At 42.1% G+C, this 12,337-nt stretch overlaps 1 protein-coding gene across 1 annotated transcript in view; it reads left to right on the forward strand.

The window, feature by feature from the left end:
• Positions 1 to 10,607: 10,607 nt before the first annotated feature.
• anxa5b (annexin A5b) overlaps positions 10,608 to 12,337 on the forward strand; it is a 15,540-nt gene continuing 13,810 nt past the window's right edge. Inside the window, exons 1-2 of the mRNA XM_084079821.1 lie at positions 10,608 to 10,713; positions 10,981 to 11,029. Coding sequence (XP_083935947.1) covers positions 11,027 to 11,029 — 3 coding nt within the window. The 5' untranslated portion in view covers positions 10,608 to 10,713; positions 10,981 to 11,026. The remainder of the gene's footprint in view (positions 10,714 to 10,980; positions 11,030 to 12,337) is intronic.

Below are 12,337 nucleotides of genomic sequence, written 5' to 3' on the forward strand. Positions count from 1 at the left end.
AGTTCCGGATTTCAGCTTTCATCTTGAGATTCCAGAAGATCATTTTACATAACCAACATTCACCAGAATATGGAGGCCGTCAACCAGGGAACTGCAGCTCCATGGAAATGGACCGGGCTGGAGGGTTTATACTTGATCGTACGACAGTGTCGAATGCCGAAAATAGCCAATCTATAAGCTCACAATGCTTTGCGGATGCAGCGTGTTGTGAGCTTATAGCTTATAGATGTGAATAGATAGTACTACGGAGCATAGTGGCATAATTAGGCACATGACTAACAAGTCTGGGAGAAAATACAATTTTTTTGCTAGAACCGTGTGGCACCAGCAGGATGGTGAGTGACGAAATGCCACAACAGGATTAGACATTGAGAAATGAATGATGGAAATGGAGGATATAGATCTCCTTGAGAGACTACTGTGCATAGTCAGCATCTAAGATGTTAAACTCCTGAAAGCATTGTTGTAACATGTAAGAAATATGATTCACTTGATTCTAAATACCAGATGACCAGACTAACTGAAGTGGCCTAGCCTTCACTATCAACACCTTAGAACACTTATGTTTGTTTTTATTTATACATTTTTTTCTCCCAACTTAGACCCAGAGCTTTTTTAGTTTTTATTTACATTAGTGGACTCAATTTCTTGGGAGAGCCCTGTTATTTATTGCCACTATTCTTTATTAGTGGGCTCTCTCTCTCTCGAGCTCAGTTATGTTATTGTCGTTTCTTTATTCTTTTTGTTATTTTTCTCCTCAAGATGTCAATCTCATTCGGGAGTAGCCAGGACTTTTTTAGTTTTTTTGAAGTCTTTTATACTTTTGAAATATTTTAACCTGAATATTTTTTATTAAAGGTCCCAGTCATGTTTGCAACAATCACAAGCAACTTGGGAGAGCTGGGGGATTTTTTTCACGTTACATGGAGACAATGCTGCATTTGTGGGGAAATGTATCCACTGTGCGGTCAAACAGGCCTAGTCTGAAGGCATTACTCAGGCTATTTTTGGGTGAAAATAAAATCTTATTTCTGTTTGGACATTATTGCTATCTGCTCTGCTGAGCTGGGGAATGTTTTCATTCTCCTGAAAACTTTGGCAAGCTCTCGCTCTGCCATACGTTCACCTAGAAGCTTTGCTCGGACTTTAACATATCTATCTTTCTTTGGGAACTTGGGAGAGTTTGGAAATGGGACATCAGACATCAAGAGATTACTCCACATTGTCTCGGGAACAGTACCCGTCTAGGGCATGAAACCCTGGACTGTTTGTGTTGTTTGTTGTCCGGCTCAAGTTAAAAACTCCTTCTGAAGGGTCAGAACAAGGCAGTCTTAGTAAGCAATGCAGCTGCAGCCCATCAAATTAATAATGGGTGTGGTGTCAGATTTAGGCATGTCAAGAACCATGGGTGTGCCAAAGAGCATAGACAGTAATCAACAGTAATGTAAATGTACATTGACACACCTACAGTAAAATGAACACACCCACAATTAATTTGATTAGCTGCGTTGCTTACATTTTGGTGTACCTTTTAAGGTCGGTCTTATGGCATCAAAGTACCGTTCCCATACCAGGCAGTGGTGCAGCCAGTCAGGATGCGCTTGGTAGTACCTAGAAGGCTCTTAAGGCCTGTAGGAACTTGGGGTCCATACCAAATTTCTTCACCTCGGGGAGTAGCCGGGACTTTTTGAATCGCCCGTCGCAACAATCCAATCCATCAGAGCAAAAGAGTAAAACATGAGTCGTACACACACACCTATTTTTACAATGCATACAATCATCTCCACCTGTGTAGGCGATGATTATTGTATTATTTTAATAGATGAAAGCAGAAAATAACGTGTCCCCCCTGACATTCAATGCTTTTTTTCCAGCATCACCTTTGGAATATAGTTCAAGCGTCCGTGTGCTTTCATTCTTGCTGTGCAAACAGTGACCATCTATCTCAAAATTAATCTGGTGTCTTCTATCTGCTCCATACATGACATTGTTTCCAGTACTGTAGTTGTGTTAGTACCAAAACACTTGTTGCAGGATGTTGGCATACAATTTCATATATTTGATATGGCCAAGACTTTACACATTAGATATAGATATTGTATATACAAATTAAAGTTGTTTCTCTAATGAGTTGTTCAAAGTTTTCCTTAAAATTTTCACCTGTCACAAATGTTATGAAGCAGCATGAGTCGATTGATACACAGTCATGGGAGTTTGCACACCTATGCCTCAGCTCGGCTACATTGAGAGAGTTACAGTAATAACTGGCACTTCTTATTCGCCTCTTTATTCACCACCTTGTTAATCCTATTCATAAATCTAGGAATATTCACAGATATAGCCTATCTCAAACTAAAACGATCATTGACCATCGAGTACAGTCAATGGCCCCGATTCACTAAGCAATTTACGACCATATTTTGATCTTACCGGCATTTAAGACAACATTTTGCATGAAGAAAATTGTCTTAAATGCCGGTAAGATCAAAATATGGTCGTAAATTGCTTAGTGAATCGGGGCCATTGTTCTTCTGGTGAAATCATAGCAAGATCACTGATATGCTGAGTGTAGGCAGTGGCCTGGTATTGAACCCAGAACCTTGTGATGAAAAGGTGAGCACTCCACCAACTGAGCTAAATGAATATTGTGTTCCCCCCACACCTATAAGATGGTTATGCCCTTGATTTGTGCCATCTGAAACAGATATAACAGATAATGCTTGTTCCAGTACATGCCTGCTACAGTATGTTGCTTGAATGCTTGCTGTGTTCCACACAGAGTGCCTACTGATGCACACACACATGCTTCTTTCATGTGCACTTTGGGTTAATCAGATGGTGGATCAGACAACTTGTGTGCAGATCTGTGTGCTTTTTGGTAGTTTTCTCCAGGGAGTGGACAGTACCTATACAGGGCTGTTTCTAATGCCTATGTGAGGAGGAAGCTGAGAGGAAACAGGGAACACTTTGATAAATTACACAGATATGCTACGTCACATCGAGACAACAATATTCTTCATTTGTGGGGAGAATGTATTCACTGTGCGATCAAACAGGTCTACAGTGCGTCTATATGATGATAGTGTAGTATTAATATTATACAATCATGGGTGGGGCAATGCAACATCATATAATTATATTAGCAGAGCAATTGTTTCAAGTGCTTCATTGCTAGGGCTACAGTGGCTCAAAGGTCAACTTTATAATTCTATGCTTTGGGTGGCATCTTCTAAACACACAGGTTACTAGCGGATCTAGTATAGAGCCATAGGGCACGTAGGGTTTAACTGGTTAACGCATTAATGGGGCACTAGGGTTTAACTGGGTAACGCATTGTCTGACGACATTACTCACAGAAAATAACACCTGTTTTGAAATTAATGTCGGCTGTGCTGCTAGCTGGCTGTTTGAATTTGGTTGGGTTTGATTGGGGGGGGATTAGCGCTTCCCAAGCATTGCTTTTTCTCTGGCTTTGCTTCTGCCTTGGTCAGCATGTTCATGTTCATGTGTGTACGGTAATTGTCTGCAGCCTGCTGCCAGTGGCCCAGTGGCTACTTACTTCATCTGTGGTTGAGGTGGCTCGGACCTTAGATGATTCGGAAAGCTTTGCTGAAACAGTGTTAGTCGTATGAGGCTTGGATGGTCACATCCGATGCAGCGCTCGGCTTTCTTTGCAAACCTTTGCATTGCCTTGCGGTAGAGGTCAGTACAGTTTCCATGCAAGGCATTACAGCAATTAGTCAGTACACTCTCGTGGTACCTCTGTTGAAGTCCCGCAGGACATTTGGGCCCATGCCAGCCTTCTTCACCTGAGAAAGTGAGAGACAGCCTGGAGAAAGTAGAGGCATTGTTGAGCCTTCTACACCACTCGTTCAGTGTGTACGTCAGTTTCTCAGTTATGTGTGTGGAATTTTAACCCACTGCTCTTTTGTCTTGTCAGTATTAAGAGCCAGGTTCTTCCCCTGACACCATTCAGACCATTGTTTCAGATTCTCCACCTCTAGGCTGTCTCAGCCAATCAGGCCGTATCACTGTGTCGTTTAGATCCCATCCTCACCACCTGATATAGTTCTGACAGGAAGTCCAGAATCCAGCTGCAGAGATTGGAGAAGAGCTCTAGGCTTCTGAGCTTGGTGTCTAGTCTGTGGGGGATTATGGTGTTGAAAGCTGTGCTGTAGTCTATAGTGTTGTCTCTCTCAGGTGTGAGAGGGCAGTGTGCAGTGATGTTGCAATGGAAGGTCAATCAGTGGGGGTCATTATGTTGATCAGCTCTGACATGTTTCTCAAAGCATTTGCTCACTATGATTGTGAGTGCTACAGGCCGCCAGTGCTGTAGCACATGCTCTGTAGCACATACTCTGTAGACCCGCCCTGGAATTTCATCTGGACCTGCTGCTTGACGTGTGTTGATACATTGGAAAGCCTTGCGCACTTCAGATGCTGCTTGACTGGTATATCATGCATCCGTGAGCGACCATTTATGTTGGCACTTTCCTTTAAGGTGTCGCCTTCAGCCCTGCTATAAATAACCCATGACGCATATTAAATGTGTTTAAAATAAGCTAATGTATTGAATTCATCATCTATCGTAGATCTATCATAGTACGGTAAATTGGAAATGGGAAGCTCTGTAGTGTAGCCTGTTGCTATGTGCATCTGCTCATCTGTGCTGCATATTTTAGGGGTATTTCATTTTAAAACACTTCTGGGATCATTTTAACATCTACTCTGGCTTTTGCGTTTTATCAGACATGCCCCCCTCTTATAAGCCCATTCAATTTAAAACTAATTGTTATCCATTTTAGACTAATTGAAAACACACATTCCTGTTTACTGATATTGAAGAAAAAATTAAGAAAAATAGCTTGTGTTCACAATGCATCAATGTGAATTTGTTGGTCATATAAGGTATTTTCAAATATTCTTGAAAATGTTTGAAAAGGAAAAAATATATATATAATTTTTGCTTGTAATGACATGCCCAGAATAGAGATGCCAGGATTGAAGTCGTTTGGTAACATTGTACTTGAAGCATGATGCAATAGGGTTTCTCTCTGTGTGTGTGTGTGTGTGTGTGTGTGTGTGTGTGTGTGTGTGTGTGTGTGTGTGTGTGTGTGTGTGTGTGTGTGTGTGTGTGTGTGTGTGTGTGTGTGTGTGTGTGTGTGTGCGTGCGCGTGCGTGCGTGCGTGTGTTACCTAACCGCTAACCACAATGTCAGGCACCCGGAGCTGGTAGCGAGAAAACTGACACTGTGGGAGCCAACCCAGGGCGCAGCTAGGAGGGGAAAGAGATGCACCACCTATGTAGACACACTACGGCCTGGCAGCGGAGCTAACAACACTCCAGAGCTCTGATGCTATAGGAGGGAGTGGAGGGCAGTGATTCAGGAGTCACAAATTGGTGCTGGCTAGTCCGCATTCTCGCATGGCATCCCATGATGAAGTGGCATGACAAGCAACCTCACTTCTTTAGGAGCTCACAATGGGAAACACAAACGACTGATGTGTATTCAACCGGCAAACATGGTTGCTGCTCCTGCTTTTCTGTGACTTGTGGCTGTGGGAGGCCCCCGTAGAGGTGATCAAGAGCCATTCGTAGCATTCTTGTGTCGTAGGGGGTCTTTTCCTGCTGTACTTTGAGTGAGCGTACAGTAGTACTCTACTGACTCCACTGTAGCCATGAACAGCTGCCTCTTGAGGTTATCTCCCATGTCAGAGTTCCTCACCAGGGCAAGTGCCCTCCAGACCCTCAGATCCCATACCTTGAGCTGAGTCGAGCACCGTCCGGCTGGCCAGACAATTTTTGTCCTCCATATTAAATGCCATTCATTTTGGTTTTTCGAGCTTGAGGCCGATATGCACTCTATTTCTATTGACAATAGTAGTTCTCTTCCTTTCTCTGCAGTGCCGGAGACAAGGGCAATGCCATCTGCATAGTCAGCATGCCTTTGTGCTTCCTCACCCAGTAAATATAAGCATTCTCATTGCCCAAGCTTATCCAGTTGAAGACATCTTCTGTCTTCAATTGTCTTTCCACCTAGTTGCAAGGTTGGATCATTTTAATTTGTTTTAATGTTACCTTTATTTTACCAGGAGATCAAACATTTGTTTTAAAAGGTACTGTAGCAGGCAGCCATATAAAATCACTACATAATAATACAACAGTATGCAACAATGTGACATACAAAAAAACAACAGAAAAACAGCTATTCGAACACAGCGGCCACCTACCCCCCTCACCACATCCTTTATAAGGCCCTTCTAATTTTAGATCTCTTTGTGGACCCTTCCATGTCTAAGGTGCGTAGCAGGAAGATGCAGTTTCCACCAGATCTGCGAAAACCGGGCAAATTTTTAATAGCATCCATTGGAGGATCATAGTTGGTAACTACCAGAGCTGGGACGGAGAAGAGTACAGAGGTAAACTGGAAGTTATATAACCGCTAGAGATGACCCTATAGGGTTTATACAGCTTATCACCCTCTTGCTCATTTTATAACTTCCCTCACCCAGAACAAATAAAGGCTTGGTATTTGATAAGATCCATTAACACCAGATAGTAGGAGTTAATGAGTAACTTGTATTTATATAATGTACTATCATTTATATTGCCCCCTTGCTCCCACCACCATTGGAAAGTGAAGAAGACGGGTAATGTCAGTGTCCCAGCGTTCACAGCGTGTATTAATGTGAGGTGGGACCTGGGAATAGGCTGTAATCAGACGTGGAGACAGAAGAATCCACCAGGTATTGATCAAATATACCTGCAGGGGGCCATTGTGTGTGTGTGTGTGTGTGTGTGTGTGTGTGTGTGTGTGTGTGTGTGTGTGTGTGTGTGTGTGTGTGTGTGTGTGTGTGTGTGTGTGTGTGTGTGTGTGTGTGTGTGTGTGTGTCTGTTTGTGCAGGTGTGTGTGTGTGTGTGTGTGTGTGTGTGTGTGTGTGTGTGTGTGTGTGTGTGTGTGTGTGTGTGTGTGTGTGTGTGTGTCTGTTTGTGCAGGTGTGTGCTGAGTGATTGTGTTTGAGTGTAGGTAGACGGGTGCAAAGGCGATGTGTATGAGAGTGAGTGTGTGTTTCTGTGCCCAAAGGGCTCACTCTCGTGACGCGTGTGTGTCACTCATGAGGGCGTGCATGGCATGCTGTGTGTGTTTGTGTGGGAGGCTCGCATGTGGGTGGATGCCTAGTGCATAGGTGAGGTGGGGGCTTTTGTGTGACACACAGTACACGCACACACGCACACACACACTCACATGCACACACAGAGTTTCCATCGGTATACATGCAAGAAACAGAGCTTGTGCTTCACCGACATAAAAGAGGGAGATTCTATGTTATCTCCCTGTTCCTCTAAAATGGACATTACCTATACAGTGTGTTGAAACCAGCATCAACTGTTCAAAAGAATACTGCAGTCACCGTGAAGACCGCAGCTGGACCTAGGAACTGTGGATGAGCGGGGCGTGGTGACCACCTCAGCAGCCTTGGATCATCTGAGTTCTGCTTGGCTGTGAGGAAGCTTTGAACTTTCAGGTGTCTCAACACCTGGGAAGAAAAGGACCACTGCTTTTTCCTGGGCTAGACAAGGAGTGGTCCACCACTGTAGGTCTACTCGAAAACAGTTTATCGATGGACAACAGACTGAGAGGTACTACTGGCTGCTACACTGAGATGGAATTTGCTTCCCCTGCTCTGCCCACAGTGGGCAGACCCATGGGCATCGCTGCTCCCAGAGTACACATCTAGGACTACTAGGAATCTAGAATATAGAAACTTTTGTTTTGACGTTTTACATTATATTATGTTCTGTTGTCATGATAGAATATAAAGAGTTTGAACTTATTTGTGTTTCTTACTCAGTTTAGTTTTGCTTGTGTTGCCTGCTTTGAGTCTTCTGAGTGCATTGTGTTTTTATCTGATCTCACCTCTAGTTTTTCCTAATAGTAGTTGGTTACCTTGCTTTTATCAACAAATAACTAGAGTGAAGTGCAGCAGCCTCAGTTCAAGTCATATGCTGTCAGACCACTGATGAACAGGACTTTGAGAAATGTTGTCATGTAAATCTTTAAACTTTGCACGAGTCTCAGTCGGCTTTTGCGCAAGGACCCGCATTTTGTGTCAACCGAAGTCTGGACCCGATGTATTTTGTGACTCTGACGTCTTGTGAACAATTGTAACGCCCGACCCCTCTGTTTGAGAAACGCCCCCAACCATGCATGTCCCGGTGTGCTTCGGTGAGGTGTCCGGGGTGCCTCCATTAGCTGCTGGCTGGGGATGGAGCGCGGTGACCTACCTCTGTCTCTTCTTGTCTCTCAGCATCCTGTTCGCTCTGCTGCTCTGGTTCCTACTGCGCGAGCTGCAACGCAACGTTCACAGACACTGACACTACAGATTAACTGTTAATACTGACATCCAAACACTCTCACCTCTATACCAGTGGTTCCTAAACCGTTTAGCTCGAGACCTGTAGCGATTTTCTTTCTCTACGTCATTCAAAGTCTGGTCAGATGATGTGGATGAGAGAAGTTCATAGGAAAATACCAGGTGATGTCTCAGTTGTAGCAGCATAGAAGAAGAGCGATGCATCGGGAACACATTAAGTCTCAAACAAGCATCCAAGGTTAACATGTTCTACTTTACTGAAAGACAGACAGTCATATATATACATACAAGTTCAATGTGGAACATCCCAATTGAGGCGGTCTCAAATGGACGGTTTAAACTGATTACAATCAAGGAAGCCTCTCTATATGTGTATTGTGATCAGGGGTGCAAAAGTTCATGGTTAGGTGGTTAGCGGAACACGCAGCATCTCAGGCCCACAGACTAAGGTAGCAGGATGTGCCGTGGTCATCTTCTTTGCACAAGTGCTAAAGCCTCTTGTGCGTTGCAGGGTGCAAATGTCCTCCCCGTTGATTTTGCTGGAAGATGAACATCGTGGTCCTTGTAGATAACCGTGTTCTTCTGCAAATATGTCAATGTTACACAAATTGCTCAACCCTAATTGATTAGACTAAGATAAGAGAGGACACAAACTTTCTGAAGTTCCCCAAACTCAGAGGACACGAACTCTCTGAAGTTCCCTAAATTTAGTACACTACTACGCTTACAATAAGAAAAGGTGCATGAACTTTTAGAGACATCTTAAAGGTTGACTAAGGTCACACGCATGCAATATGATCACAGGTGTGTTATTCACACCCATTGTATAATATTCACTACAAGACCCAAAAGAGAAATGTGATGTCTCCCTTGGACCCAAAGTAGTGAAAATAGCAGATCTACAAGCTCACAATGTGTTGCGATGCGACTCGTTGTGAACTTGCAGATCTGCTATTTTCACTACTTCTTAATTTATATATATTTATATAGGCCTATATATATTAAATTATTTTGAAAATGTTCGACTTTTTATTAATTCATGAAAAAGCGATTTCTTTAAAAAAAGAAAGAAAATCTTTTGAAAATGTAGGAAACAAAAAAGGGACATTTTCTCACAACCCATATAATTGGGTCTGCGACCCAAATATGGGTCTCTCTCTCTCTCTCTCTCTCTCTCTCTCTCTCTCTCTCTGTACTTGTATTAGTTATACCTGATTTGTAGATCGTTAATTATTTGGCTTTAGTCTTGCGATTAAACATGGCAAAAAACGATGAAAATCGCATTCATAAAATTCCCATCCTAAAATGTTGGTCCTCACAAGTATAGTTATACAAATTGTGTGTGTGTGTGTGTGTGTGTGTGTGTGTGTGTGTGTGTGTGTGTGTGTGTGTGTGTGTGTGTGTGTGTGTGTGTGTGTGTGTGTGTGTGTGTGTGTGTGTGTGTGTGTGTGTGTGTGTGTGTGTGTGTGTGTGCTTGTGGAGATGTTATGAATCTTGTACAATATGTAAGTTTAAAGTTCATTAAACAGTGTATGTCAGTGGTTCTCAGAGTGAGGTTTGATGGACCCGCAGGGATCCTTGAAGGGGTTTCAGGGGGGTCCCCCCAATTCTTTTTTAAATATGGCACCAAAACCACTTTAAGCCCTATATGCTTTGGCTATTCAAAAATAGCAGATCTACAAGTTCACAATACATCGCAATGCAACGCATTGTGATCTTGTAGATCTGCTATTTTTTATATTTGGGAATATCTTTGAATAATTTAATTTTGAATAAGTTTCAGACAAATCTTCACTTACAACATATTTTCAGAAAAACATACATTTTGACATGAAAATGTTTGAGAACCACTGGTGTATGTAATGACCCCAGTGCCATGTACTATTTGATTTCTCTGATCTATGTAAAGCGCTTTGGATAAAAGCGCTATATAAATGCACCATTTAATATGTGGCATTGACACATGTGTCAATTAGTCCTTCCTTGTACCTATAATAAAATGGTGTATCCAGTACTTTCTTGCATGTGCCAAGCTTTTCAATTGTGCATCCAGCCAGCCAGCCAGCCAGCCAGCCAGCCAATCGATATTCTTATCCCAGAATAGCATTGGCTGTATAAAACAAAAAGACCGCATTTCCCAGACTGCCTCGGGGTTATAGTGTCATATGAGAGGTGTGGGTTTATAATATGTCGTCACTGGGGTGTGGTCAGTGTGGACTTTTCCTCTACTCTGCTGCCTGTATCGTTTCCTCTCTTCTCTCTTTCTGTTCTCTCACTGATCGAGCCTCTCCTCGTCCTGCTCCACCGCGCCTTGTTCACAGAAACCTCCTTTATAACGGTATGTTCAAGTTCAGGTCTCTCTGGTTGACTTTTAGAACTTTCCACTGTTCACTTTTCACTTGTAAACAGGTGACGGGGTAGCGTTTATACCTGCGTAATAGGCTACTAAAAAAGACAGACTTTACGGATTTGACAAGGCAGACTGTCTGGGTTGCCGGTAGAGACAAAAAAAGGATCAGCCTTTGAAAGTTTGTTTCAATAAATAAAAAATATGTCACATCTGCATTTTTCTCCGCTTTTACATCTTGTTCCTTCTCTCATGCAGACTATTTTTCTCTCCTCGAAAAAAACAAAAACCCAAGACTGTAAAAATGGTAAGTAATTCTACTTTATTTCACTGTGCTTTGAAATAATAAAAGAGACTGAGACATTTTAACATTATTGTGTTTAGCCCATTGTAGCCTATTAAAAAGTCTCGCTGAAATGAAATTGATCAATTTCACTTTCCGTTATTTATGCAAATGTCTGACTCACAGTATGTTTATTCTCTGAAATAAATCCAAGACAACGCCCACTGTACTAGCCTACTCCATACAATATTAAACACATTGCTGTCTGGACTAGAAAAAAGTGGACATTCATTTTTAATTCACTTTTCACATTTGAAAAATCTGTAGTATAGATGAGTGGTTTTCAACCCTTTTCATATCAAGGTCCATTATTTATTTGGCATTTGAGCCACAGACCACCATTTGGTGAGATTTAGACTCTCAGGCCCAAAACTTAGAATATTTTGTAATCCTTGGATAAGATTTCTGTCCACAATTCCATGCTGTGTTGATGTTGGTACCATAGGAGAGATTACAGGCAAACTTTGATCAAAATAACAATTATTCTACATGCTCTAATTGTGTAGACCTCTTGTAAATTAAGTAGTCTAATGCAGATGTTTAACAATAATTTAACTCTTGAGACTGAAATGAAACCAAATATTACGGGCCGCAAGGGTCCATTTAGTTGGCTTTTTCAAGAGTTAAAGATCTATAAGGGTCCATTTGGTTACCACCTCTTTCATCATTTAGCTGGGGACCATCTGGAACCTCCTCAATGACCACTGGTAGTCCCCGGACCACTGGTCTAGATTTAAATGATTTTTCATTGTGTAGCCTATTGTGGTTCCCAAACTTTTTAGCTCGAGACCCAAAAGAGAAATGTAATGTCTCCCTGTGACCCAAACAAACTTCTTAAACATTTGTGTTCAAATATATGGAAGTTTTGGCATTTATTTATGAAATTATTTTGAAAAATGTCTGAATTTGTTTTTAATTCATAGTAGGAAATGAAAAAAAAAGGGATATTTACTCGCGACCCATACAAATGGACCCCGACTCACTGTTTGGGAACCACAACCACTGGTGTAGCCAAACTCTTAATAGCCTTTTAACTCTATGATAATAGCAAGCAATCCAAAACTTAAATATAGCCTGTATGCATTTTTCTGTTATAGGCTAATCTGAAAAATATTAGCTAAGTAGTGTGTGTGTGTGTGTGTGTGTGTGTGTGTGTGTGTGTGTGTGTGTGTGTGTGTGTGTGTGTGTGTGTGTGTGTGTGTGTGTGTGTGTGTGTGTGTGTGTGTGTGTGTGTGTGTGTGTGTGTGTGTGTGTGTGTGTGTGCGTGTGTGT

The sequence above is a fragment of the Gymnoscopelus microlampas genome, assembly GCF_963454915.1.
Source record: "Gymnoscopelus microlampas genome assembly, chromosome: 2".
Classification (NCBI taxonomy): Eukaryota; Metazoa; Chordata; class Actinopteri; order Myctophiformes; family Myctophidae; genus Gymnoscopelus; species Gymnoscopelus microlampas.